The sequence below is a fragment of the Moschus berezovskii genome, chromosome 19 (genome assembly GCF_049115385.1).
Source record: "Moschus berezovskii isolate FMDL1 chromosome 19, NW_MosBer_1.0, whole genome shotgun sequence".
NCBI classification, from domain to species: Eukaryota; Metazoa; Chordata; class Mammalia; order Artiodactyla; family Moschidae; genus Moschus; species Moschus berezovskii.
The window spans coordinates 48,158,899-48,185,124 of record NC_142478.1 but is presented as its reverse complement, the minus strand read 5'-3'; the positions used below and the strand labels follow the sequence as shown (position 1 = coordinate 48,185,124).

At 45.6% G+C, this 26,226-nt stretch overlaps 1 protein-coding gene and 1 pseudogene across 13 annotated transcripts in view; both read left to right on the top strand.

Annotated features, from left to right (window-relative positions):
* EP400 (E1A binding protein p400) overlaps positions 1-10,235 on the top strand; it is a 108,759-nt gene extending 98,524 nt beyond the window's left edge. For all 12 annotated transcript variants that reach the window (XM_055404257.2, XM_055404255.2, XM_055404254.2 and 9 more), the window contains 2 exons: positions 5,149-5,226; positions 7,271-10,235. In XM_055404257.2, the coding sequence (XP_055260232.2) occupies positions 5,149-5,226; positions 7,271-7,543 (351 nt within the window). In that variant the 3' untranslated portion in view covers positions 7,544-10,235. The remainder of the gene's footprint in view (positions 1-5,148; positions 5,227-7,270) is intronic.
* Positions 10,236-13,088: 2,853 nt separating this feature from the next.
* LOC129542268 (tRNA (cytidine(32)/guanosine(34)-2'-O)-methyltransferase pseudogene) lies at positions 13,089-25,868 on the top strand (annotated as a pseudogene). The gene is made up of 2 exons (XR_016035326.1): positions 13,089-13,246; positions 20,616-25,868. The product of XR_016035326.1 is annotated as a tRNA (cytidine(32)/guanosine(34)-2'-O)-methyltransferase pseudogene (transcript).
* Positions 25,869-26,226: the final 358 nt, after the last annotated feature.

Sequence of the window (26,226 nt, the reverse complement as noted above, 5' to 3'; positions counted from 1 at the left end):
CCTTTACTGTTTAAATCTTCTTTAAGGCCCTTCAAGTAAGTTTCTTGTTTTTTTTCCATAAAGATCTTATTGCTTATCCTGGGTTTATTCCTGAGTAATAGCATTTTCTGGTGCTCTACTGTAAGTTCCCCTCTTTCATGTGTCTCTAAGGCACTGTGTGTGTTGACTTTTGAATCCTGCAGCCTCAGTCTGTTCTTCTGTCATTTGTGTTGACACTCACCTGTGAGTCCTGGTGGCGACGCTTTCCCCTCCTCCTCCTCGTTCTTCCTGCTCACGAGGGCTTGTAGGGCAGGGGCAGACAGGAAACTCGGCCACACTGCTCTCCTTATGGTCGTTCTGCAGGGTTGGGTTTTTAAACTCATCCTTCAGCACATAAAAAAATTCCCTTCTTGATCTAGTTGGCTACAAGCTTTTGTTCCTTTGCTTGTTTGGTTTTCTGTCTTTTTAAAAACCCTCTGTCTGCACCTCTCCCCTCGTGGTTGCTCTAGCCTTGAGGCTGTGAGCCCATCTCTGCTGATGAGTCCAGATTCATATCTGTAGCCAGTTGCCATTCCTCACAGGGTTTTATTTGTTTTTATTATATTTCTTGACTGCAGCAGGTCTTCGTTCCAGCACTCGGAATCTTGCGTTGTAACGAATTTAGTTTCAACTTAGTTTCTCTGGGGCATGTGGGATCTTAGTTCCCAACCAGAGATCAAACCTGCATCCCCTGCATCAGGAGGTGGATTCTTAACCACTGGACAACCAGGGAAGTTGTGTCCCCCCACCCCCGTGCACAGTTTTCATCCCAGCTGCCTAAGGATGGCTCCCTGGAGGTGTGCACCTCCAGTACCTGAGACCCTCCTGTGCACCGCGACTCCTCTTCCAGCCCCGGGACAGCAGTTCCATCCTGACCTTCAGCCTTACCTGGGCCAAACCCTTTGCTGCTCTTCACACTCCAACCCTAGCCTGGCGCTGATCTTGTGGGGAAGTGTGCTGAGACATGGTTTGTGGTGGTGCGGGGTGTGGCTGTGGGCTCCCTTTGTCACCTCCAGGTCAGGTTTATTCTGTCAGTTATGAGACAGATGTATTAAAAGCTCACATTCTGGGACTTCCCTGGAGCTCCAGTAGTTGGGACTCTATGCTTCCAATGCAGGGGGCATGAGTTCAGTCCCTGGTTGGAGAACTAAGATCCCACATGCTGCATGGCGTGTCCAAAAATTGGAAGAAAAAATCTCCCATTCTGATTTTGGATATATCCATTTTTCCTTATATTCCTTTCTATTTTTGCTTTTTATATTAGGTTCTTTATTATTGTGCATGTGCTGCGTCACTTCAGTCATGTCCAACTCTTTGCAACTCCATAGACTGTAGCCCGCCAGGTTCCTCTGTCCATGGAATTTTCCAGTCAAGAATACTGGAATGGATTGTGATTTCTTTTCCAGGGGATCTTCCTGACCCAGGGATTGGACCCTGCTCTCCTGCATTGGCTGGCCAGTTCTTTATCACTAGCGCCACCTGGGAAGCCCTTTATTATTAGCTACACATAAATTAAACCTTTTAATTACTTTGAAGTACTGTTTTGGTCTGGCAGCCTGCTCTGCCTCAAACTGAGAACTCCACCCATTTTGTGTTAGAATTTTCCGGTGCATGTTTCCCTCTTTCATTTTCTCTGTTTCACACATAATGGTCAGTGGATGCTGCCGCACTGCCTTCATCCTGCATCTCAGCTTTGGTCCTTTACCTGTGCCAGATTTGCTCGCCTTTGTGGCGAGACCTGGAAGGGTGGCCTTTAGTTTCCATTTTGTTTGGGTTTTCAGCTTGTTCTGTTTCCTCATTCCTGCCTTACTTGTCTTCTCTTCTTGCGTTTATGTATGTATTTTTGTGATTCTGCTTTTTCTCCTCTACTTGTTTGAAAACTGCATGTTTGCTCTCGGATCTCTGAAGTGGTTCTCCGAAAATGTCTGTGTGCAGGCGCACCTTTTCAAAGAGCAGCGCGCCCCATCTCAGTTCTGCTCTGAGCGCTGGTCTGTCCCACTGCTGCTCCGAGCCTCTGCTCCCACATGTGCTGTGAGCACACAGTTTCCTGCTCTCCTGTTCCATTGTCACTTTTCAGGTAAAACCACTTCTCTTCTGCTGGAACTCCATTCTTTGAAGTTTCCTATAGTGTTTGAAAATGCGTGTGTTTCACTCTTGTTCCTAAAAGATACTTCTGCCTGGTGTGGAATTCTAGATGAACATTTATTTTCTCAGCACATTAACAGCTGTCCCTGTTCCTGGTCTTTTGTTGTTGATGAGAAGTCAGATGTCTGTCTAGTAGGTCACTGCTTCTGTGTAACTTGTCTTTTCTTGTTTTCTTTTGAGATCTTTTCTTTTGGGATCTTTTCTTTGTCCCTCTTTGTAATCTCAGCATTTAGCCCAGTGTCTTGTGTATAATTGCTGCTTGAGAAATATTGGTGGTCTTGAGACACGCTGGGATTGGGGCCTTTTGCTGCAATACTTGCACCTGGACAGACACCTCCTATAGCAGCAAACTACAAAGAAACTCTGTGTGTGCCTGCTTAGTCATGTCTGACTCTTTGTGACCCCACGGACTGTAGCCTGCCAGGCTCCTCTGTCCGTGGGATTTCCCAATCAAGAGTACTGGAGTGGGTTGCCACTTCCTTCTCCAGGGGATCTTCCCGACCCAGGGGTCAAACCCACGTCTGTTGTGTCTCTTGCATTGCAGGCAGATTCTTTACCACTAGCACTACCTGGAAAGTGCCTTTCTTTGTCTTGGGTGTTATATGAAGGCCATGACGCCCTGGCTTGGTGTCTGTCAGTCTCCTGGAACCTGGGCATTGACCAACCGTTCTTTGGGTAGATGCCGCCTCTGCTCCATTTCCCGCCCTCCATGTACCTTCAGTCTTTTGTGTTTTCCTCTCATTGTCTCTTTGTGCTGTATTCTGAGTAACGTCCTCTAACCTGCCTCCCACTTCAATGATTTTCCCTTTTGTTAGGTCTAATTTGCCGGAGAAGGCAATGGCAAGCCAATCCAGTACTCTGGCCTGGAAAATCCCATGGATGGAGGAGCCTGGTAGGCTGCGGTCCGTGGGGTCGCTAAGGGTTGGACACGACTGAGCGACTTCACTTTCACTTTTCACTTTCACACATTAGAGAAGGAAATGGCAACCCACTCCAGTGTTCTTGCCTGGAGAATCCCAGGGATGGGGGAGCCTGGTGGGCTTCCGTCTATGGGGTCACACAGAGTCGGATACGACTGAAGTGACTTAGCAGCAGCATCTGCAGGTCTATTTGCTGTTAAAAGTTTGCCAGTTAATTTTGGTGATACTTATTTTATTCTTATTCTTTGAAGTTCTGTTTGTTTTTATCTCAGATCTGCTCGGTCTTTGTAGTTTCTTGTTCACATACGTGTTTCCAGGCTGCGCAGAGCAGCAAACTATTTTGTGCGTGTCTGGTAATTCCTCTAATTTGAAGTCAAGGTTCATCTGATTTTACTTTACTTATTTCTTTTCCACTGTTCTTGCTTCAGGAACTGTGGGGTTTTTGTCTTTATAGAAGTTGTCTTGTTGTGAGCCAGTTTCCCTTGAAGCTTGTTTGTGGGACGGCTTTGAGGTTTGGGTGGAAGGTAGGTTCTTCCTTCTGCTAGGCTTCCGTGGGTGCAGTCAGGACCACATGAGCTTGTGGCTTGAGGGTTTGGTCTCTCAGCCTGTGTCTCCTCCTCCCCTGCCCAGCACTGAGGCCTCAGACAGGTAACTTCCTCACAGACCCTTTGAGTGACAGAATTGCAGCTGTAGGGGGCAGCATGAGGCCCTCCTGCTAGCTCCTCCTGAGAGCGGGTTTGGACGCGTCTCCTGTCTGCCACACCCGGGAGGTGGTGAAAACCCAGTCGAAGGCTTCACCTGCAGCACAGGGTCTTGGGAACCTTGTCATGGTTTGGGGTCTCCCCTCTTTGCTTAGATTTTGGAACTGGGAGCTCTAGACTATCTGCAAAATTATTGATGCATTTGAGATGCATCCACCTTAGGGGAGGGGTGGGAGGGAGCTCAAGAGTCAGGGGATGTTTATATAGTTATGGCTATTCGCATTATTGTATGGCAGAAACCAACACAGCATTGTAAAGCAATCATCCTCCAATTAAAAAAATAGAGGGGCTAGGGTAAAATAAAAACAAAAATTAGGTGTCACCTTAGTTTTATCCATGGCATTTCAGCATATTCAGTGTCTGCCCATCTGAGCTGTGCCCCGTGTGCTATAGCAGCTGACTGCCCATCTTTCCTGTCAGAGGAAGCACACGGGGTTCAGTCAGGAGTTGCTTTGACCTCAGCAAATTCTATTCACAGTTTTTGATTTAAGTTATAGGAAACTAATAAACGCCTTCTGACTAATTTTAATTTCTTAATGAGAATTCATATTTACTCAGAGCTTGTTATTTTCTAGTACATCATATATAATTTCACATTTTCTCTAGAATTATCTTGGGCAAGACTTATTTTCATCCCTGTTCTACCAGTTAGAGGCCTGAGCGGGGTTTTCATGGCCCCCAGCAGCTGCCCACTCGGGAGCCCCTTCTGCTTCTGTGAGCCAGTGTCCCTGAAGCCCTGAGTAGACAGATGGCCTGAATTGTCTTACTGTGTCAAGACAGCACGATATGCAGGTTTACAAAAAGTGACCATCAGGTGGAAAATTTTGTTTTATAAAGAGGAATATCTCAGTTGTGATGAAGAAAAATGATGAAGTAACCACTTTTTGGCACATCTCAGGACTAGGGCTGAACCGTGGTGTTGGTCCAGGGCACTTCACAGTGGAGGCATGCCTGGAATGGAACCCAAATGTTCCATCTTCCATTTAATTATCTCATATAAACTTCCAGAAATTTTTAGTAAAAGAAAAATGTGACTGTCTGAAATATGAGACCAGTAAAGCCTCAGATTACAGATGATTACAGATTAGGAAGACAAATTTTATTCAGTGCAAAAGTGGAATAACCAGTTTTCTGGGTTCCAGGTGAGCATACTTTGAGAGCTGCTATTTTGTGGCTTCTGACCACTGTTTTGTTTTTGTTTTTATTTTGCATTAAGAGCTGAGAAAGAGAGAAAGGATGAGAAATCTCTTTTCGTGCACACATTGATTCGGTCTCTGTGTTTGGCTTTTTTCCTTTTGTCCAAGGTTGCAAAACTCCCTCAAGTCGTCCAACAGCAGACATCCGTGGCCAGCATCCAGCAGGTCGCCTCTGCTTCCCAACAGGTAGGATCCGGAGACCAGAACCACTTGGGAGGTACTCACAGATAGAGATCTTGGTTTCATCCTGAGAAAACAGAATTTTAATTCCTAGAGAACTGCTTGTCATTTTCATAGTACAGAAAAAGTAATTAACTTGGGGGAAAACACTTGATATCGTTAATCTGGCAGGAAAAAAGCCTAAATAGATGTGTTCAGATTCAGTGTCATGTGTACAGAGAAGGGGCTCATTTCTGGGCTTCTTCCTTCAGCCAGTAATCTTAGGTATATCCTGACAGCTGAAGCCACCACACATGAGTTTTAGGGAAACAAAGAAAAGAGAATCTGCTTGTAGTGACCTTGCATTCAGAAGTAGAAATAATACAGACAGCAACTAGGACTTATTAGGTTGGTGCAAACGTAATTGCAGTTTTTGCATTATTGAAATTTGCTGTTTGATATCGTAATACATTCTTAATAAATGTGGTTGTGTTATTCATCATTTTAACGTGCAATTCTTGCTTTATGTTTTTTGCTAATGACTTATTACTTCCTGTTTATTTTAGACTATGGAAATGTTAGACAAACAGCTAATCTGAGTGATTTTTTTAATTCAAATTCAAAATGGGTCATAAAGTAGGGAAGAAAACTCACAAAGTCAATGATGCATTTGGCCTAGAAACTGCTAACAAACATACAGTGCACTGGTGGTTCAAGAAGTTTTGCAAAGGAGGCAAGAGCCTTGAAGATGAGGAGCATAGTGTCCAGCCATTGGAAGTTGACAGTGACCAGTTGAGAGCTGTCATAGAAGCTGATCCTCTTACAACTACCTGAGAAATTGCTGAAGAACTCAACATTGACCATTCTACAGTCCCTGGGCATTTGAAACAAATTGGAAAGGTGAAAAAGCTCAATAAGTGATGCCTCATGAGCTGACTGCAAATTTAAAAAAATCATTGTTTTTAAGTACTGTCTTCTCTTACTGTACACAACAACGAACCATTTCTCAATCAGGTTGTGACGTGCCACGAGAGGTGGATTATTTATACAACAACCAGCGACAGTAACTAGCTCAGTGGTTGGACCAAGAAGAAGCTTCAAAGCACTTGCCAGAGCCAAACTTGCACCAGAAATGGTCATGGTCACTGTTTGGTGTTGTGCTATTGGTCTGATTTTCTGAATTCTTTCTGAATCCTGGCAAAATGATTACATCTGAGAAGTATGCTCAGCAAATCGATGAGATGCACTGAAAGCTGCAACATCTGCAGCCAGCATTGGTCAATAGAAAGGGCCCAGTTCTTCACAACAACGCCCGACTGCACATTGCAGAACCAATACTTCATAAGTTGAACAAATTGGGCTGCGAAGTTTTGCCTCATCCACCATATTCATCTGACCTCTTGATAGCTTTTTGCAGGGAAAACACATTCACCACAAGCAGGATGCAGAAAATGCTTTTCAAGAATTCATTGAATCCAGAAACACAGATTTTTATGATAGAAGAATAAGCAAACTTACTTCCCATTGGCAAAAATGTGTTGATTTTAATGGTTCCTATTTTGATTAATAAAAATGTGTTTGAGCCTAGTACAATGATTTAAAATTCACGATACAAAACTGCAATTACTTTTGCACCAACCTAACACCTTCCTAACAGAGCCTAGCTTTTGGGTTCTTACCATTTTATTTACTGCTGAGAAATGTGGTATTATAAAAGCAGTGCTTTAAAATAATTTTGTTTTATTCAAAATCACAGTGGCGCATAGATTTCAAGAAACCAAATGGTGTTAGAAGCGGAACACCAGCACTGTCAGTCCCCAGGCGGCGACCTGTGCGTTTTCCCAGAGGCATGTGCTTTTAGCCTAAAAACACCAATAGTTCAGTGTTCTGACTTTTGTTTGGTTAGAAACTGGAGGTCCTGTTTTGATCTGTTGGGTAGTTTTTACATTTCACAGATGCATTCGTGCTAGCTAAGTTTCTAAACACCCCTCCTTCCCATACCCAAGAAAGTGTAATTTTGTGTGTCACCCGACATGCATTTTCTACACCGTGTGTTTCTGTTTTGGCTCAGGCTTCCCCACAGACTGTGACCCTCACCCAGGCAACAGCTGCTGGGCAGCAGGTCCAGATGATCCCTGCGGTGACAGCGACAGCACAGGTGGTGCAGCAGAAGCTCATGCAGCAGCAAGTGGTGACCACAGCGGCCGCCCAGCTGCAGACCCCTGGTGTCCCCACGCCTGCCCAGGTGCCAGCCACCTCCGACAGCCCGAACCAGCAGCCCAAGCTCCAGATGAGGGTGCCTGCCGTCAGGTTAAAGACGCCCACCAAACCTCCGTGCCCCTAGCTGGGACAGAGGGGCAGCCCCAGGCGGGTTACCTATGCGTTCCACCGTCCCACCAAGACGGGATAGACTTTATTTACTGAACCCTGGGACTGGGTCCTGTGGGATGTTCAGCACCTGGAGCAGCAGTCCTCAGCGAACACCCTTTCTGTGTTATCGAAAAGTGACAGTGGCAGTATTTCCTAGATGTTTTACCTTTAGTTTCTCCTCCAGAGCAATAGTGCTGGGTCCTGAAAGCCAGCTAGAATTTCTCTGTTAGTGTACAGTGTTTTGCACATTGCAAGCAGCCATTTGGAAGATGCCGTGAGTCATAAAGTAGACCTTATGAAGCTAAAATGTGGTCTGACAGCATCTGCCTCTGTTTGGTTCTTTACTCCTATTTGAAAGCACATTATGGTCCTTCGAGAGGAGAAAAACTGTCTAATATCTAAGGTAGGTCATCTCAGAGAAAACCAGTGTGGTTTTTTCCCTCCCTCCTAAAATGTGACTTGTTTGGACCCTTAAAGGAGAGGATTAGTACTGATACATATCAAAGCACATTCATAACGTGTCCCCAGCTGGTGTTGAAGGGAAGTGACCTGAGGTTGAATTTTCATTCCAAAGAGCACTGGTGTGGCTTCCCCTAGAGTGCCCAGTTTCCACGTAAACGGAACCTTTGGGACTGCTCCCATCCCAGTACATCCATAGTATTTTCCCAGGTTTTGGATAAACTTGTAATTGGACTTAGAGTATTGAGGCAGCTCCCGAAGACTTTGTGAGGCTCCCATCTGGGAGTGGTTCAGGGCCCAGCGTGCTGTGCAAGGGTCGTCACATTATAGAGTGCACTGCTGAGTGCAGGGTGGGGCAAGATGCCCTCTGAGGGCAGGCAGCCTGCATCACCCCTTTGCTCTCATGCCCAGCCCAGGCGTGACCTGCGGAGGTGAGAAGTCTTTATGTACAGGTGGTATGTTTATGCACCTAAAAGTATAATCTACAGAAATGGATGTGGTGGCATCTTCATACTAGACTTGTCATGTCTCATCTGTGAGAGAGCTGCTTGGGTTTCTGCCTAAAGCTGGGAGCTGTCCAAGCTCTTTGGGGTGGCAGCCCCGTGGTTGAGGGGCAGAGAGGAGGCCCTGTGTTTGCTGCTTTTAGGTTTGTTTTTTGTTTGTTTGTTTTCCACTATGGCAACTGCAATGGACTTGATTGGGTGATGATGTCTGCTTACCTGGAAGCGTCCACCCAAGGAAAAGGCACATGTCTGATGAAACCCTCTCTGCTCTGTCTCCGTGCATATTTTACAGTTTTGGTCCAGGAGATCAGGTTGTGTGAGGTCTCTGTGTACTAAGGAACAGTTCTAGCATACCAAGAGATTTTTCATTTTAATCAATCTGTTTCCTCCCACTTTGTATCACTTTTTATGACAAAAAGGAGAGTGTTCTGTCCTGGATTTTTCTTATTTCCCATCAATTTATGTGGACAGTAATACGTCTGCTGATACCTTAGTGAAGCCAACTAAGCAGCTCATTTTTGCCTTCTTGGCACGAAATTTGGAAAAATGTTAAAATCAGGTGTTGAAAATGGGAGGGATTTAACATTTCAATAAATTGAACATACCAAAACAGAACACTGTAATTTGCCTTCTGACTTGTTCATTGTGCTTTGGTACCTGCTGTGATGAGAGAGTACTGCGTGCAGGATATACTTCATAGCTGGGTGCTGAGGAGAGTTTCTACATTTTTTTTAATCCTCAAATGTGCAGAACTAAAAAGGAATTCTCCTTTTCAGCTTATTTTAATTTGTGCAGCCGATGGTTTTGTTCTTATCTTTCATGGAGTGTTGACGGTCTCTTTGTAGATGGTGGTGAAATGTTGAGTGTTTAGAATATCCTAGAAATAGCTGCCTGAATAGAAGTCCTCTATTAATCTAGAACACTAGAAGAGAAATTTAGAAAAGTCTCTCAAAAGCCTTCTAAGAGAACAGAACTGGAGTTGAATATTTGCAGTGTGGAACTCCTGCCCTGTCTTACCATGTGAGTGAAAGAAGTTGTTTCCTTCGCAATTCGCTGTCACAAGATATGGGAGAGACAATAGTTTTATTGGTATCACTCAATTTAGTAACATCTAGATGTCACCACTGACCTCATAGTCTTCAGTAGTGTCATTTGTAGGTAAAAGTTCCAGTGTATTGTTTTCTTGACCTTCTGTTTTAAAGGTTAAACTTTACATATTTAAGTGTGAGTTTAGGGTGTTGTTTTCCAGGTTTCCTCAGAATGATACTGTTGGCAGAATCCCACATTACCTTGCAGAACAGGGTTCCCCCCCAGTGCAGAGGTAATGATTGAAAGAAATCTTCAGAACATAAAACATAAAGACAGCAGCCAAACACTGTCAAACTGGAATTGGCCACCATGGAAATCAGTCACCCAGTTTTTTGTTGATTCAGAGACATTTGTTGTAATGGGGGCCGGGCGGTGGTCAGAGGGTTGGGAGAAGCAGGAGACTGAAGTGAGCCTCCTCAGGCAGAGACTTTCCCTTTTGCCACCTTCAGGATTTTTTGTTGTGTCCAGATAGCTGTTGTGTTTTAAAATATAAAGAAAGGAGACTGAAATTGTAAATACTTTGTAAACATAATCATTTGTACTTGAATAGTAGGGTTTTAAAGGGCACTGATATCCCACCAAACAAAAAGTATAATAAATTGACCTTTTTATATGCTTGTTTGTTTTGTCTTTCATAGAAAACTACTGTTCAAGTTAAAATAAGATATTAGCTGTATTTATTTCATTCATGTGAAAACAAAATACAGAGAAAACAAGTAGCGTTGGAAGCTGAAGTTTTCTTCTCCTTGCCTCTCCCCCACAGGGTAGAAGGAAGTAGAAGGAATGGAGTCTTTCAGTGAAATCACCAATTCTCTCCTCAGAGACCATGTGTTCCTGGCCACTGTGTTCCAAGCCAAACAGGGAGGAAAGACCTGGTGCATTTTATTATTCATAATATTTTTGTTCTCCAGTACTACCTTGTACAAGGTAGCAGTGTTTTCCCAGCTGTGCTTTGGTCCTATTTTATCCTCTTTAGCAAATATTTACTGAAGCATATTACATGCCAGCTTTATCACTAGTGATGGAAATTTTTTTTGAAAAAGCCACACTTGGTTCATTTCTTTAAGAAAATCAAAGCTAATGAGAGAGATGGAAAATTATTGGTTTATTCAGCTGATGTTTATTGAGCATGTGACGAGAAGTCACTCAATCGTGTCTTTGTGACCCCATGGACTGTAGCCTACCAGGCTCCTCCATCAATGGGATTTTCTAGGCAAGAATACTGGAGTGGTTTGCCATTTCTTTCTCCAGGGGATCTTCCCAACACAGGGATCGAACCCTGGTCTCCTGCACTGCAGGTAGAGGCTTTACTGTCTGAACCACCAGGGAATCCCTTTATTGAGCATCAGTTCAGTTCAGTCGCTCAGTCGTGTCCGACTCTTTGCAACCCCATGAATCACAGCACACCAGGCCTCCCTGTCCATCACCAACTCCCGGAGTTCACTCAAACTCATGTCCACAGAGTCGGTGATGCCATCCAGCCATCTCATTCTCTGTCGTCCCCGTCTCCTCCCACCCCCAATCCCTCCTAGCATCAGACTCTTTTCCAGGGAGTCAACTCGTCGCATGAGGTGGCCAAAGTATTGGAGTTTCAGTTTTAGCATCAGTCCTTCCAGTGAACACCCAGGATTGATCTCCTCTAGAATGGACTGGTTGGATCTCCTTGCAGTCCAAGGGACTCTCAAGAGTCTTCTCCAGCACCACAGTTCAAAAGCATCAATTCTTTGGCGATCAGCTTTCTTCACAGTCCAACTCTCACATCCATACATGACCACTGGAAAAACCATAGCCTTGACTAGATGGACCTTGGTTGGCAAAGTAATGTCTCTGCTTTTTAATATGCTATCTAGGTTGGTCATAACTTTCCTTCCAAGGAGTAAGCGTCTTTTAATTTCCTGGCTGCAGTCAGCATCTGCAGTGATTTTGGAGCCCCAAAAAATAAAGTCTGACACTGTTTCCCCTGTTTCCCCATCTATTTCCCATGAAGTGATGGGACCAGATGCCATGATCTTTGTTTTCTGAATGTTGAGCTTCAAGCCAGCCTTTTCACTCTCCTCTTTCACTTTCATCAAGAGGCTTTTGAGTTGCTCTTCACTTTCTGCCATAAGGGTGGTGTCATCTGCATATCTGAGGTTATTGATATTTCTCCGGGCAATCTTGATTCCAGCTTGTGCTTCTTCCAGCCCAGTGTTCCTCATGATGTACTCTGCATATAAGTTAAATAAGCAGGGTGACAATATACAACCTTGACATACTCCTTTTCCTATTTGGAACCAGTCTGTTGTTCCATGTCCAGTTCTAACTGTTGCTTCCTGACCTGCATACAGGTTTCTCAGGAGGCAGGTCAGGTGGTCTGGGATTCCCATCTCTTTCAGAATGTTCCACAGTTTATTGTGATCCACACAGTCAAAAGCTTTGGCATAGTCAATGAAGCAGAAATAGATGTTTTTCTGGAACTCTTGCTTTCTCCATGATCCAGCGGATGTTGGCAATTTGATCTCTGGTGCCTCTGCCTTTTCTAAAACCTGCTTGAACGTCTGGGAGTTCACGGTTCACATATTGCTGAAGCCTGGCTTGGAGAATTTTGAGCATGACTTAACTAGCGTGTGAGATGAGTGCAGTTGTGCGGTAGTTTGAACATTCTTTGGCATTCCCTTTCTTTGGGATTGGAATGAAGACTGACCTTTTCCAGTCCTGTGGCCACTGTTGAGTTTTCCAAATTTGCTGACCATGTGGCAATTTGTTTTCAAGGCCCTGGACTTGAAATCTTGCTAAATCTATGAGCAAAGTAGAAAAGGAGGTTATATTCTCCTACTCCAGACAGATAATAGAAGAATTCAGAACAGTGTTAGTAAGTACCATGCAGAAACAGGGACAAGGTCATGACAAGCAATCTGGATTTCATTCTAAGCAAATGGGGAAGGTTGAAACCTGAAAGACGACTTGATACTCAATTTTGAAAGCTCATCCTGTCTGCAGTGCAGATGGTGTTTGGTGGTAGCAAGAGTGAAGCCAGGGATAGACACACGACCATCTCCCTGGTCACAAGAGAAAACAAATTATCCCTGTGGACCTTTAAATCCCGGTTTAGCCTATTAGGCATTTTCTGACTCCCTTCCTCCGACTGAAAATAGGCACTCAACCACCACCTCCCTTTCTCAAGCTGCTCGGCGTGTCTGGCCTAGCCTTATTTTCTAATTGGTCATTTATTTGATGTGTGTCCACTCTTCCCTAGACTGCAGATTCTATCAGGGCAAGGACGAGATGTGCTTCGTCAACGTAATTATGTGATGAGGGGGTGGACGGGACGGGGGAGGAGCGGACTGACGAGTTGGATGCAAAACGGAATGATTGAACGAGGGCTTGGGCCCTGGTGACCGCGGGAGAACAAGGCTGGGGGAGTGCGCAGGCGCTGACCGAGGGACCCGCGCGCAGGTCCCGCCCGCATCCCGCCTCTCCTTCCGGTTCCTCCACCCTCGCCCCGCCCCGCTGAGTCATTTTGTGCAGCTGCGCCTGCACACTGGGCTAGGCCGGCGGGGTGGTAAATTGGAAGGGCTCGGTCACCCTTCCGGCTGACGCAGCTCTCGCCCCGCTGGCGCTCGCCGCCGCGTCGCCGGGCAGTCACGGTGAGTGCAGAAGCTTGTCCACACCCGGGCGGGGAGCGGGGGGCGCTCATGGCGGCGCAGCTTTCAGCCCCCGCGCCCGCCCGTGGCCCCGCGGTTCCCCCGGCCCACCTCACCCTCAGTCCTCCGCCCCCCCCACCCGGTGACCATTGCCCTGGTGATTCTCCTCCCGGGTGCCCCCAGCCGGCCCCGGGAGGGCGCTATCCTCGGTCCTGACGCCCCCGGGTGCTCCATGTCGGCGCGTCGTCTGGCGACCCCGCCGGGGGCGTCAGTCGGAAGAGGCGCCTCCCCACCCCCTTTCCCTGGAGGCCTTCCCCAGGACCCAGCGAGAACTGCGAACCCCTTTGCGCAGTTTCAGGGACGGAAGTCTGTCCCCGAAGCTGATAAGGATTCCTTCCTCACGGAAACCTGGTTTAGCTTCGCGTAGCTCGCAGTTCACATGCGAAAAAACTCTAGGCTCCCAGGCTGCCAGATTGGGTTAACGGTTCCTCAGCCTCACGGGGCCGGGGTCTGAGAATGACGCGTGCTGTCTCAGCGTCTGCAAAACTGAGGGCGTGGAGGGTCTCTCAAAACCAGGTTTAATTTCCAGAGGCCGTCTTAAAATCTTCCTAGGGGCTTTGTGTATTGGGTAGAGATGGCCAACACCTACAAAATGACTCAGGTTTTGCACACATTTGTTGTTAGTTTATTTATAAAAGTGTCTGCTTAATGCTGACGTCGCGGTAATAGATAAATAGAACTTTCTCCTTTAACAATATGTAGCAGAGGAGATTGCGAAGAAAAATAGGTTTAAGGAGAACAGTGTGATACAGAGTACTTCAGGGTGTGACTCTGTGTACTCCTGGCCTGTTGATACACCGCTGATGGTTCATAATATTAATAATTAAATATCAGTGATCATCATAACAATTTCCTTTAAGGATGCTCAAAAGCAGTGAAGTTTTAATATTTGAAAGTTGATAATGCAGTGCAGGGGGCCTTGGGGACGTTTTGGGAGGATCATCAGTTGTTGGGTGGTATAAGAATATGGTTTTCAGGAATGAGCCTGAGAACTATGGGGCACTACACGTTTTGACTAGGAGAACAAAATGATCTAAAATGATTCTTGGTCCCTCAAAATTTTGGTGACACCGACCATGTGGAGGAGAGTGGTGAAGGATTGTGCTGTATGCAGAGTTGTGGTGCTGAGGTACTCTAAGAAGAAGGAAAATCCAGCTCCTGCTGTTCTACTGTGTTTGTTTCATTCCAGCTGCCACAGAGATTACATATTTGTGTCTGACTTACTTTTTTAAAGTACTTATTTATTTATTTACTTATGTATTTGGATGCATCGGGTCTTAGTTGTGGTATTGCAGGGTTAGTTGTCCCACAGCATGTGGAGTCTTAGTTCCCTGATCAGGAATCCAACCCATGCTCCCTGCATTGGAACATGGATTCTTAACCACTGGACCACCAGGAAAGTCACCTGGCTTATTTTTGTATTTTTATTTATTTATTTTTGACCACACCACAGCATATGGAATCATACTTCCCTGACCAGGGATTGAACCTGCACTGCCTGCATTGGAAATATGGAGTTTTAACCAGTGGGCTACGAGGAGAGTCCTACAGTTAGTTTTTAAGTGTTACAAAATACATTCTCATAAAAATGGAAACAGCATAGAAAAATAAGAATTCCTTTCTGTTCTCTGTCCTTCTTAGATCTATTTACCCCACCCCACCCCACTTTTTTTCCTCACATAATAGGCTCCAACATCTATTAAAGTCAAGAGATAAACAACTTAATTCTTTTTATGACTGATAATAATCCACAGTGAGCATCAGTTCAGTTCAGTCGCTCAGTTGTGTCTGACTCTTTGTGACCCCATGAATCACAGCACGCCAGGCCTCCCTGTCCATCACCAACTCCCGGAGTTCACTCAAACTCATGTCCATCGAGCTGGTGATGCCATCCAGCCATCTCATTCTCTGTCGTCCCCGTCTCCTCCCACCCCCAATCCCTCCCAGCATCAGAGTCTTTTCCAGTGAGTCAACTCGTCGCATGAGGTGGCCAAAGTATTGGAGTTTCAGTTTTAGCATCAGTCCTTCCAATGAACACCCAGGACTGATCTCCTTTAGGATGGACTGGTTGGATCTCCTTGCAGTCCAAGGGACTCTCAAGAGTCTTCTCCAGCACCACAGTTCAAAAGCATCAATTCTTCGGCAGTCAGCTTTCTTCACAGTCCAACTCTCACATCCATACATGACCACTGGAAAAACCATAGCCTTGACTAGACGGATCTTTGTTGGCAAAGTAATGTCTCTGCTTTTTAATATGCTATCTAGGTTGGTCATAACTTTCCTTCCAAGGAGTAAGTGTCTTTTAATTTCCTGGCTGCAGTCGGCATCTGCAGTGATTTTGGAGCCCAAAAAATAAAGTCTGACACTGCTTCCACTGTTTCCCCATCTATTTCCCATGAAGTGATGGGACCGGATGCCATGATCTTTGTCTTCTGAATGTTGAGCTTTAAGCCAACCTTTTCACTCTCCTCTTTCACTTTCATCAAGAGGCTTTTGAGTTCCTCTTCACTTTCTGCCATAAGGGTGGTGTCATCTGCATATCTGAGGTTATTGATATTTCTCCCGGCAGTCTTGATTCCAGCTTGTGCTTCTTCCAGCCCAGCGTTCCTCATGACGTACTCTGCATATAAGTTAAATAAGCAGGGTGCCAATATACAACCTGATGTACTCCTTTTCCTATTTGGAACCAGTCTGTTGTTCCATGTCCAGTTCTAACTGTTGCTTCCTGACCTGCATATAGGTTTCTCAAGAGGCAGGTCAGGTGGTCTGGGATTCCCATCTCTTTGAGAATTTTCCAGTTTATTGTGATCCACACAGTCAAAAGCTTTGGCATAGTCAATGAAGCAGAAATGGATGTTTTTCTGGAACTCTCTTGCTTTCTCCATGATCCAGCGGGTGTTGGCAATTTGATCTCTGGTTCCTCTGCCTTTTCTAAAACCTGCTTGAACATCTGGAAGTTCACGGTTCACATATTGCTGAAGCCTGGCTTAGAGAATTTTGAGCATGACTTTACTAGTGTGTGAGATGTGTGCAACTGTGCGGTAGTTTGAGCATTATACTATATTTATTTCATTATTCCCCATTGATGGGTTTTTCACTTAGAGTCCGGCTTTTGCCACTACAGAGTCATACTGAGATAAGTATTTTTAAAAAAATTTTTTTAAATTTTTTAAATTATGAAAGTATGATAGCACATTTACAGGAGACTTGGAAAATACAGAACAAAGTTACTTATAGATCCACTATCACAATTATTTTTAAGTAGATAAATTAAGATTTTTAGTTGGATTTGGTTTCAGTATCAAGCTCTCAAAAATAATAGAATGAATAGACAGAAAAATAGGATATAGTATACCTGAAAAATGCTATGAACCAATTCAACATAAATAAGATTTATACAGTTTTCACCTAGCAGCAGGATAAAAATTCTATTCAAGTTCCCATAGAGTATAAACCAGGAGACACTGGAACATATCCAGGAACATAAGGTTCTAAAATTTAATGGTATAAAGGTATTGAAATCATACAGAGTCTTTTCTCTTATCACTGTGGAATTATGTTAGAAATCAATATCAAAAGATATTTGAAAATAACCCACGTATTTTCAAGTGCAGTGTGACGTTTACCAAGAGAGATCTTTGGTTTTAGCCATTAAAAGCTGAGGTAAGTATTTTAAAAAATGTAGCTCGTGCTGCTTTGTTTCTATAGATGCCCATTAGTAGGAACTAAATTAGGATAATAGGTCAAAGATATACATATTTAAAATCTTAATAGGGATCCTACTGTATAGCACAGAACTCTGCTCAGTGTCATGTGGCAGCCTGGGTGGGAGGGGAGTTGGGGGGAGAATGGATACATGTATATGTATGACTAAGTCCCTTTGCTGTCCACGTGAAGCTATCACAGCATTGTTAATCAGCCATACTCCAGTATGAAATAAAACGTTTAATAAATGATTGGTTTTAAAAATGAATAAATTATAAAAATCTTAACAGGTATTGACAGAATATTTCTCCCCAAATATAGCAACTTATACTCCTATATGCCATGTAGGGGAGGACCCTTTACTTTACATCATGAAGGTTTGCCAGTTGAGTAAGTGAAAGAGCATCCTGCTGTTGAGCTATGTTACTTTTTCTCAGCTGCTGTTGCCTGCTGTCATGATCTCTTCTGTAAATGCCCTTCATACTCTTCTCCATCTCCCCAGTAAGTTGTTTTCATACTAATTTGTAGGGGCTCTTTTTATATTAGGGATATTTTCCCTTTGCAGCTATAAATAAAATATTGTATATATTTCCCCCTTGATTATTTTTGTCTTTTTACTTTGTTTAGGACATTTTTACTTTGTTTAGAATATAGGACTTGCCTGTAGCTTAAACGGTAAAGAATCTGCCTGCGATGCACTAGACCAGGGTTTGATCCCTGCGTCAGGAAGTTCCTCTGGAGAAGGGAATGGCAGTCCACTCTGGTATTCTTGCCTGGAGAATTCCATGGACAGAGAAGCCTGGTGTGCTATAGTTCGTGGAGTTGCCAAGAGTTGGACACAACTGAGTGACTAACACAACACACACCCATAGAACATTTTTACATAATTGTTTTTTCCTTTATGGCATCTCTGTTTCTTTTTGTATATAATTAAGAAGTTTTCACTTCAACTCTACACTGATAAAATTAAAAAAAAAAAAAACTCGGGGAACAGTTTGGGGACTTCCCTGGTGGTCCAATAGTTAAGACTCCATGCTCCCACTTGCCGCAACTAAAGATCCCACAGGCAGCAATGAAGATCACTTAATGCTGCAAGTAAGACTAGATACAGAAAAATAAATTAAAAAAATTTTTTCCTTCAAATTGAGTTTGGGAATTTTTCTGCATAGAAATTCTATATCAGGGATTTCCCTGGAGGTTCGGTGGTTAAGACTTCGCCTTCTAGGGAATTCCCTGGTGGTCCAGTGGCTAAGACTCTGCACTCCCAATGCAGGCGGCCGGGTTTGATGTCTCGTTGGGGAACTAGATCCCACATGCCACAAACAGGAGTTTGCATGTCGTAACTAAGATCTGGTACAGCCAAATAAATGAATAAATAAAAATAAATATTTAAAAAACAAAAAAGACTTCTCCTTCTAATGCACGGGATGTGGGTTCGATCCCTTGTCAGGTAGCTGAGGTCCCACATGCCATGCATCCAAAAAACCAAAACAAAACAGAAGCAATTTTGTGACTTTAATAAAGACTTTTTAAATGGTTCACATAAAAATCTTTAAAAGAAATTCTGTATCAGATAATATATCAGATCTGAAAAACTTACAAATGTTTCTCCTGAATTTATATGATGGAAGAAATGAGATCTTAACATCTTCTAAAATATATTTGTCTACAATAGATGTACTTTATTCAAGCACATTTGGAAATAGGGAATCACCTGTGTCCTGGGCTTTAGTCCCAAATTGTGAAGGAGTGGAGGGGCTGAAGATACCAACTGCATTTTGTCCTGTGCGGGAGGCTCCCCTCTCAGCCTCAGTTCCCTCTGTGTCACATGGGACGGTGGTGGTCTCGTGAATAATCACCGAATGAGGGCTGGGAAGCCATTAGCACCATGTCTAAGCCCAGAGGACTGGCCTCAGAAAATGTTAGCCTCACTGGAGGCACCCTCACCTCCAAGCCTCAGGCCAGCGGACTCCCCAGAATGTACGTTCATAATAGAAAACCACAGTATACATAGCACAGAGGCCTCAGTAGTGAGAGACTTACAGCCAAAGAATGTTAGATGCTAGATTTGCTGGATCTAGAATAAGATATGCAAAATGTATTTAATATGGTGAAAGAAGCAAAAGGAGGAAATAACAAGCATGGAGAAGAGACAGGGTCATCAGAGACCAAGCAGATGAAAACAGGAACTAGATCTAGAAATTAGAACAACTGAAATTTAAAACTTTATGGCAATAATCTCAATCCCTACCCCATACCATACGTAGGAATGGACGCAAAATGGATCAGAAATGTAAAACTCACAATTCTGAAATACAGGAAAAAATCTTCGTAGCCTTGGATAAAATTTCTTGGGACTTCCCTTGTGGTACAGTAGATAAGAATCTGCCTGCCAGTGCACGGGACACGGGTTCGATCCTTGATCTCGGGAGCAGCTAAGCCTGTGTGCCACAACTGCTAACCCGGATGCCCAGAGCCTGTGCTCCACAGCAGGAGACACCATGTAATGAGAAGCCTGGGTACCCCAACAAATAGTAGCCTCCCCCTGCCCCAACTAGAGAAAGCCCATGTGCAGCAGTGAAGACCTGGTGCAGCCAAAAATAAAAGTTTTAAAAAAGATTTCTTGGGTGTAACGCCAAAAGCACAATCTGTAAAAAGAAAAAAAAAAGTGGAACTTAAAATTAACATTTTTGCTATGTGAAAACCATTAAGAGAATGAAAAGAGTTACTAGGAGAAAACATTTGCAAAAGACACAACTTATGAAGTACATAGAATATATAAATAATAGAACACCTATCTTTTGTACTCACAACACTTCTGACACCAGATGTGTGGGGTTTCCCACACCAAGTGGTTCTCCAGGTTCCTGTGACATTGGCCAGCTATCCTGGCAGAGCTCATTTGGATCCTGAGAGTCCGAGGCTCGAGCCCCTCAGACAACCTCAGTTCAGATGCCAGTTACACGTCCCAGGTTGTCACCTGGCCTTTTGACCCACCAGCTATAAATCAGGAGGATTCCACGATCCTCAGGTTGAATCATTTGCTAGAACAGAACTCAGGAAAAGTTTACTTCCTAGGTTACTGGTTTATGATTAAAGGGTATAACTCAGGAACTGCCAGATGGAAGAGATTCACGGGGCAGAGTTGGGAAGGCGTGTGGAGGCCCTGTGCCCTCGCTGGGCTCCAGTTCTGCACCTCCCTGCATTCACCAGCCAGGAAGCTTCCCCAGACCTGTCCTTTTGGGATTCAGTGGAGGTCTCTTTACTTGGGCCTAATTATTAACTCAATGTCTAGCCCTTCTCTACTCCGCAGAGGATGGGGAGTAAGGCTGAAGGTTAGCTTCTGAGCATAGTATATAGTCTTTCTGGTGACCATCCTCTGGTCAGGAGCCCACCAGGAGTCACCTGGTTAGATCAAAACACTCTCCTGGCAGCCCTACCACTCAGGAGATTCCATGGGTTCTAGGGGCTCTGTGTCAGGAGCCGGGGACAGAAACCAGTATATTATATATTTCTTACCATTTCCCAATGAAGAACTGTGAAAACTTAATGAGAAATAATTCATTTTTCTTTTCTTTCGTTTTTGGCTATGCCATGTGGTATACAGGGTCCTAGTTTACTGACCTGACCACGGACTGAACCTGTGCCCCCTGCAGAACATCAGTGAGAGAGTTTGCCAGACTGGCCACATAGGCACGAGATACTGGAACTCACGTGGTACATTCAGGTTTGGTCTTGGCTTTGCACGAACTACCGCTAATTCCTTGATGACAGGCTTGCCACACTCCCGTTGCCCTTAGGCATCCGCAAGATACTCAGATCAACTGAGAACACAAACTGAGATCCTGTAACTTCTCACTGGTTTGCGCTCTTGCCGAGGCTTGTACTGCTCCTGGACTGGCGACCTACTTCATTCCTTTTCTCCCAACTGAAAATTTGAGTTTACTGTTGGCAGGTGCCTGGACAAACTTTGAGATGGGCCGGACATCAGAGGACAAGCAGGATGTCTATCACCGCCTCGCCAAGGAGAACGGCTGGCGTGCCCACAGCGCCTTCAAGCTGCTGCAGCTGGACGAGGAATTCCACCTCTTCCAAGGCGTGATGCGGGCCGTTGACCTGTGCGCGGCCCCGGGCGGCTGGACCCAGGTGCTGAGTCAGAAGATTGGGGGCCAGGGCTCTGGCCACGTGGTGGCTGTGGATCTGCAGGCTATGGCCCCACTGCCGGGCGTGGTACAGATCCAGGGGGACATCACGCAGCTGTCCACTGCCAAGGAGATCGTCCAGCACTTTGAGGGCTGCCCCGCAGACCTAGTGGTGTGCGATGGGGCCCCTGATGTGACCGGCCTTCACGACGTCGATGAGTATATGCAGTCCCAGCTCCTCCTAGCTGCTCTGAACATTGCTACACATGTCTTGAAGCCAGGGGGCTGCTTTGTGGCCAAGATCTTCCGAGGCCGGGATGTGACACTGATCTACAGCCAGCTGCGTGTCTTCTTCTCCAGCGTGCTCTGTGCCAAGCCCAGGAGCAGCCGGAACGCCAGCATTGAGGCCTTTGCTGTCTGTAAGGGTTATGATCCTCCTGAGGGCTTCCTGCCCGACCTGACCAAGCCGCTACTGGACCACTCTTACGATCCAGATTTCAACCAGTTAGATGGCCCCACTCGTGTCATTGTGCCGTTTGTGACCTGTGGGGTCCAGAGCGCCTATGATTCAGACTGCAGTTACCCACAGGACCTAGAAGACGGCTCAGAATAGAAGTAGACGCCACCCACTCAGCCCCCACCCTCTCACCATCCTACTGGGAGGCCTGAGCGTTGAAGAAGAAGGGGCAGCTGACCAAGGAGATCTGCCCCCAGGACTACCCCATCAGCATAGTGGCCACATTGCCCCCGTCCCTGGCCGCCCCACAGGTCACACCCTGCTGACCTCTGAGGTGGAAGACAGTGAAATGAATTGTTCCCCTTAACACGTTAACTAAGCTGGCAGTCTGATAAGGACTTGGAAGCTGTTTGCTATTCAAGGAAAACCATAACTTGAGTTGGTGAACTTGTTTTCAAATACATCATCAGCGAGTCCTGAACATACAGGCTCCAAGTGGGAACCTCCAACAGCCACCACAAGCACAGCAAGGACAGAAACATCACAGAACATACGTCTGCACTGCAGAGGGGATTCTTGAATAGGGTCCTGCCTCTTCTCTAAATCTTTGCAGCCGTGTGTCCTGAATGTGTCCAGAATTTACTCTGAAAGCAGGACTTCTAAACCCTGGTAGAAGTCAGCAGTATCTGTGAACTTGATGGAAGAAAATATTACATCTTTATTTTCACGGATATAGGTGAAAGTTTAGCTTTACTCGGGAATCTGAACGCCGGCAGCAAATCACGGTAGTAAAGGCAATGCCTGCAACTTTCCCACTACTACAGATCAGTTACTTTTTTGTGTTGTGTTACAGTTGTGGGCATCTTAAAATGTTGTTCACGTTGGCCACTACTTTGAATGAGATCTCATAATTAGATGATTAGATGTACTGATTTTAAAAAGTTCATATATTTAAAAAACAGCAGTGAGATACAAGGACACACACGTTAGACTGGCTCAACAGTGAAGACCTTGGCTCCTGAAGATGTAGGACGGCCCGTTTCCCGTGCTCTGTTGGTGGACACTTGAAAGTGTAAAGCCTCCGGAAGCAGCTTGTTTTATTTAAACCATCATTTATTCTCTGACCCAGCAAGCTTACTTCTCACTGTTCACACAGGAGAGGTGAAAACAGGTATTTACATAATCACTTGTATGCAAACATTTAGAGCAGCTTTATTCATAATCTGCACAAACTGGAAGCAACCTAGTCATTCACCTAGCAAACGGAGAAGCAAACTGCGTTCCCTCCAGACGATGACACAGCACTCGGGAAGCAGAACCAGGCTCTTGGTGCTGGGACGTCAGGGGGATCTCAAGTGTGCTGTGCAGAAAGGAAGAGGCCAGGCACAAAAGGCTGCGTTCTGTAGTTGTGCATGCGTGCTCAGTCGTGTCTGACTCTTTAGCGACCCCATGGACTAGCCGGCCAGGCTCCTCTGTCCATGAATTTTCTAGGCAAGAATATTGGATTGGGTTGCCATTTCTGTCTCTAGGGGATCTTCCCGACCCAGGGATCAAACCCATGTCTCTTACATCTCCTAGAAGGCAGGTTCTTTACCAGTTGAGCCACCAGGGAAGCCCCTGCATTCTGTGTGATTTCACCTATATGACATCCTGGAGATGGCAAAACTATAGAGTCAAGACTAAAGCTTGGGGGTTTTAGGGGTGGGATGGCGGTGGGGGGAAATGATTGACCTCAGAAGAGCCATCGGAGATTTGGGGGTGATGCAAATATCCTATTCTCAACACTCAGAATACCATGCATCAAAAAAATTTGGGATTTCCCTAGCAGTCCAGTACTAGATCCCTGGTGGCTCAGATGGTAAAGAGTCTGCCTGCAACGCAGGAGACCCAGGTTCGATCCCTGAGTTGGGGAAGATCCCCTGGAGAAGGAAATGGCAACCCACTCCAGGATTCTTGCTGGAGAATTCCATGGGCAGAGGAGTCTGACAGGCTACAGTCCACGGGGTTGCAGAGTCGAACATGACCGACACTTTCACTTTCACTGGAGGCCTGGTTGGAGAAATAAAATCCCCCAAGCTGCCCAGAAAAAAAAAAGGCTGGGGGTGGGGGTGGTGATTTTTACTGAATGCAGATTCCACTGCAGATTTTTGAAAACTTCCTGGGAGAGCAAACAGTCCATTAGGAAAGTAGTGATTGAGAGGGGTGTGGAGAAAACCTGGCTAACTTCTCAGTGATAACTCTGGAAACCAGAAGGTTCTTTCTGGTGTCGGAATAAACAGAGGCTCCAAGGAGTGCCTCCCTCATGGCTTCAGGGGAGTGGCCTCTGCCGCCTTCACACCCGTTCTCTGCAGTTGCCTGCTGTGGGCGCAGGTCTGAGGACAGATGCTCTCATGTGGGCTGGAGGCGGGGCTGCAGCTGCTTCTAGCCAGGTGGTGGCTTCTGCTTTGTCTCCACCTGCAGGACTCATCCTTCCAGCTGGGAGGGCTCTGGTCTGGACGCGGTTTTTGGCCACAGACCCGAGAGCTCAGAAAGGGAGCAAAGGACTGAGGAACGTTTCAGCAAGAAAGCTCTTTCTCATCCCATCAGTTTAGTTTTGGGAATGGGATTTTTTTCGGTGTTTTAATCTGTAAATTGGAAAACGGTAGAGTTGATATTGAATCCTCTGGATATAGAAACTAATTGAATAGAATAGCCCTCTCCATCTGTTAGATTTCACTTTTTATATTTAGTAGTTATTTACTATAATCATAGTACACTTGTCATGCCAGTAATAATTGTACCAGTTTATCAATCCAGAAGATTATTTTTGAATACTTAAAGAGTCTTGTGGTCGGTGTTTGAGCACATTTCTATTGCAGAGACACATGATCTGGGATCTATAAAATAATTCCCCCAAAAATGTTAGGATTAGATCTGTGGGGGAATGGGGTGGGAATAGGGATTCACAGAGGGGAGCATGAGCTGGACCCTTGGTTATTTAAGAGTCGTGTGGTCACATGCAGTTTTATAGGGTGATGACAAGTGTCCGGTCACAGGTGGAGTGTTGGCTGATCCCCGACAGCCCCCTTCTTTGCCGTTTCATGCCTGACTCTGTCATGATGCTGTGAGTGGAGATGTGGGTTCACACACAGGTGTTCAGAGCTGTGGCCACAGCCTCACCATCCTCTCTTTCTCTTGTATCAGAAGGTAGCGATGTGCTGGGGGAGGGGAAACTGGCAGGGCAGGGCACCCCCTTCACACACCTGCCAGAGGAAGCTCCCAGAAGCACCTGTGGGCACATTCTTGACTGTTCTTTAGCAGGAGGGAGCCTTTGCTGCCCCAGGGTATGGTCCCTCCCCCAGCTCCAGCTAAGAGACAGCACCCAGGTCTCCCCTGGGCGACAGGACCTGCTGTGCCTTCCCTCCCCCAACCTGGCAGAGCTGCCTCGCTCCCCATCCTTATCCTGCACCCCTAGGTGGGGGAGGGCAGCAGAGCGGTTGCACTGAGGCCATGCTGTCTTCCGGCCTGACCCAGGGGTCACTAGGAGGGCAGACCAGCCTGCCCAGGGACGTCATGATCAGCGTAGCTGCTGGACTGGTGGGGCCCCACCAAGCCCCCTGCTCTGGGGGCAGCCTGAACCGTGCTCAGTTCCTAAACCTCGGGGGATGCAGTTCTGGGGTCTTAGGTCCCTCTAGATCCTTGTGAGCTCAGTGCCTGCCAGCCCACCCTGCTGCTCTGTGGGCCCAAGGCCACTGCTGGTTGGCCACGTTCCCACCCTCTTCCATTCTTTCCTTTTTTTCCCAGTTTTATTGAGACGTAGTTCACATACAGCACTGTATACAGCATAATGATCTGGCCCATACCATGGAATGATTATCACACTAAGTTAATGTTCATCTCATGTAGATAGAACATTAAAAAATTTTCCTTATGGTGAGAATTCAGGATTTACTCTCTTTAATTCATCTGTTTGGCCACGCCAGGTTTTAGTTACAGCACAAAGGATCTTTGATCTTCACTGCAGCTTGCGGGTTTTAGTTAGAACATGCAGGATCGCTTTTACTTATGGCATGTGGGATCTAGTTCCCCAACCAGGGATGGAATCCAGGTCCCCTGGATTGAGAGGGTGGAGTCTTGGCCACTGGACCGCCAGGGAAGTCCATGATCTACTCTCAGCTTTCATACGTGTCACGTATAACCTGCAGCGTGTTAATTATACTTGTCATGTTGTACATTACATTCCTGGTACTTATTTACCTAATAAATGGAAGTCTGTACCTTTTGACCATCTCCAGTCCCTGCTTCTGGTAATGACAAATCTTTTTCTGAGTTTGTTTAATTGGTTTACTACACTGTTAATCCCTCCTACTTCACTCTTTCCTGAAGTCTTTTATTCCAGATAAAGTGCCTAGCAGGTCACTGTTGAAACCCAGCACCAAAAAGTGACCTGTACCTCCAGCCCACCTGAAAAACAGTTTCCTCCCGTCTCCCAGACACCCAGGGCCCTGGGGGCCCAGCGGGTGCAGGGGCTGCTGCAGGTCGACTCTGTATCTCCAAGTTCAGAGCGAAGTCGAAGGCAAGCCATGTCCAGTTTCCTTGTGGTCACTTGGCTACTTCCTTGGAAGTGAGGTCTGGACTCG